This window comes from Lolium rigidum, chromosome 4, assembly GCF_022539505.1.
Source record: "Lolium rigidum isolate FL_2022 chromosome 4, APGP_CSIRO_Lrig_0.1, whole genome shotgun sequence".
Taxonomy (NCBI): Eukaryota; Viridiplantae; Streptophyta; class Magnoliopsida; order Poales; family Poaceae; genus Lolium; species Lolium rigidum.
The window spans coordinates 228,479,814-228,482,575 of NC_061511.1; the positions used below are offsets into that span (position 1 = coordinate 228,479,814).

A 2,762-nucleotide genomic window follows, 5' to 3' on the forward strand; every position below is an offset into this window, starting at 1 on the left:
CGCATTCGAATCCTCGTGAAAGCCTCGCATATCTATCCATCCACACCGCCTCTCCACCCGATTCAACGCGCTCATTAATCATCCTTTATTAAAAAATATTTTTTTAGAGCCAAACCAATTAATGCTCACGTTTTCTTTCTCTCATTCTGCATAGTACAAAAACAACATATTGATCGATATCTCCATCATCAATTCCCGGTGAGTACAGTACTAGCTAACATCCATGGCGAGTGCAGGCAAGGAGACTGCGGCGATCCCCGGCGGCGCCGGCCGACGCGTCTTGATGTTCCCCCTGCCGTTCCAGGGCCACATCAACCCGATGATGCAGCTCGCCGACGTGCTGCACTCCCGGGGCTTCGGCATCACCGTCTTTCACCTCGGCTTCAACGCCCCGGACCCCGCGGGCTACCGCTTTGTCCCCGTCGGCACGGGCGTGCCGTCCGGTGACCTCTTTCCCACCGGAAGTGACGCCGACTTCGCCGGGGCGCTGCAGCGCATCAACGAGCGTCTGCAGGCGCCGTTCGAGGACATCCTCCGCGAGGTGCTGGAGGAGGAGGAGAGACCGCCGGCGTGCCTGGTGGTCGACTCGAACTTCCGGGGGATGCAGTTGGTCGCTGAGCGGCTGGGCGTGCCCACGCTGGTACTGCGAACCGGCGGCGCTGCCTGCCTCGTGGCGTACATGGCCTTTCCGGCGCTCTGCGACAAAGGCGTCCTCCCTCCACAAGGTACTCCTAACTGTTGACACCAGTACACCACTGTCTGCATAGAGACAACCGATCGACAACTACTCCAGTAGAAGAGTACTGTTTTCTATGGTTGGAAACTTGGAATAGTCTCACATGTTTCGTTAATATTTTTTCCTTTTTTTCTCCTTTTGGAGAATGCTCAATTCCACGTATAAAGGTTTATTGCCAAATTCAGTTACTTCTAAAGCAGCAACCCAGGCACAAAGAAATCTTTTGATTGATCGACAATTGACATAGTCACTTCCCCTTGCTTTAACTGCAATAAAATATCATCAGCCCCTACCAAAGGCACTTGTTCTTTTATATATGCTTCTTATGTTCAAAGCGTTGGGTGAAAGCTCACACATTACACTAGTAGTCTTTTAGAGCATCTCTAGCTGAAAGCCTAAATTTTAGAGGATCAAAAGCTTCCCTATCATTTAGAAGAAGAGCAATTTTAGTCCTCTAATATTTTGTTGTTCCTAGTCAGTAAGCCAAACTACTATTTTTAACTTCGTAAATCCTAGTTTCTATTCCACTTTAAATCAAACACTTTGTATGCACTTCTAAATTGAGACAAGCATAGTAAAACAAACACCTATTGATTCAAACATAGTCACTTCCCCTTGTTTTAAGTGTAATAAAATATCATCAAGCACTACCAAAGGCACTTGTTCTCTTATAAGCTTCTTGCGGTTCAAGCGCTGCGTGGTATCTCACACATTCCACTACTAGTCTTTTGATTCTACACATATTTAAGGTTCTTAATCCTCACATTGCTTGCCCACTGGATGATATCACTTTCTTGCCAAATTCCAGATGAATCGCAGCTGGACATGCCATTGGATGATCACCAACCACTCCGGCTGCGTGACATGGTGTTCTCAGCCACCACTCCACATGAGACGATGTCCACATGCCTACAACGCATTGTAGAATCAGCGAAGCATTCTTCTGGTCTCATCATCAACACCTTCAGCGACCTAGAAGATGCCAGCCTCCGAAAGATCGCCGATGGCGCGGGCGTCCAAGTGTACGCGATCGGGCCGCTTCACAAGATATCTGGAGGTGCCCAAAGTAGCCTGCTGGCTCAGGATCGAACTTGTTTGGATTGGTTGGACAAGCAGGAGGCTGCGTCCGTTCTTTACGTGAGCTTTGGGAGCTTGGCATCCATGAATGAGGAAGAGCTAGTGGAGACTGCATGGGGATTGGCAAACAGCGGCATGCCGTTTCTTTGGGTGATCAGGCCCAACCTGGTTCAATGTTCAGAGAAGGTAGGTCTGCCTGATGGCTTCCAGGAATTGACACATGGCAGGGGAATGGTGGTGAGCTGGGCTCCACAGCAAGAGGTTCTTGGGCACCACGCAGTTGGGGGCTTTTGGACTCATAACGGCTGGAACTCGACATTGGAGAGCATATGCGAGGGTGTTCCGATGATCTGCAGACCCCATTTTGCCGATCAGATGATAAATGCTAGGTATGTACAAGAGGTGTGGAAGATAGGGTTTGAGTTGGTGGGTAAGTTGGAGAGGGGGAAGATCGAGAGCAGTGTTAGAAAATTGTTGGGCCAAGAAGAAGGTGAAGAGATGAGGCGAAGAGCAAGCGATATCAAGAACAAAGCATCCTGGTGTATTAAGAAAGGAGGCACTTCACTAGCTCAAATTGATATGTTGGTGAATCGCATAATGTCATTTTAAGACTTTTTCCATTGGGACAATATTCATTTACTATTTTCAGATAGATTCATTAGCGAAACTTATAATCATAGATTTGTCTTTGCATATGAGTGAGCTCTATATATCGCTTAATTCATTTTTTCCTCTACTCCATAGAACACAAGCTATGTATGTTAGTCGAGTCATATAATGAAGGAAAAGGATCCAATTCCGCCCGAGGCTACCTAACCTATACGGTCACAGGTTGCTCCACAAGCACACAGATAATTTTATTACAGAAATATTGCGACGCATGATATGATGCAACCCAACTTAAGCTTACCACTTGGCAAAATCAGAGCCTGGCACCGTTCCTCTAATT

The 2,762-nt window shown here is 47.4% G+C and overlaps 1 protein-coding gene across 1 annotated transcript; it reads left to right on the forward strand.

Moving 5' to 3' along the window:
* Window positions 1-208: 208 nt before the first annotated feature.
* LOC124649702 (UDP-glycosyltransferase 76B1-like) lies at window positions 209-2,543 on the forward strand. Its single transcript, XM_047189287.1, has 2 exons — window positions 209-725; window positions 1,545-2,543. The coding sequence occupies exons 1-2, from the start codon at window positions 224-226 to the stop codon at window positions 2,420-2,422; spliced, it is 1,380 nt and encodes a 459-aa protein (XP_047045243.1). The 5' UTR covers window positions 209-223; the 3' UTR covers window positions 2,423-2,543.
* Window positions 2,544-2,762: the final 219 nt, after the last annotated feature.

Excerpts from the sequence above, each read along its gene's own strand:
- LOC124649702 (XM_047189287.1), top strand. The coding sequence starts at position 224 with ATGGCGAGTGCAGGCAAGGAGACTGCGGCGATCCCCGGCGGCGCCGGC. Across the intron at positions 726-1,544 it reads AGGCGTCCTCCCTCCACAAG|ATGAATCGCAGCTGGACATG; the intron begins GTACTCCTAACT and ends GCCAAATTCCAG.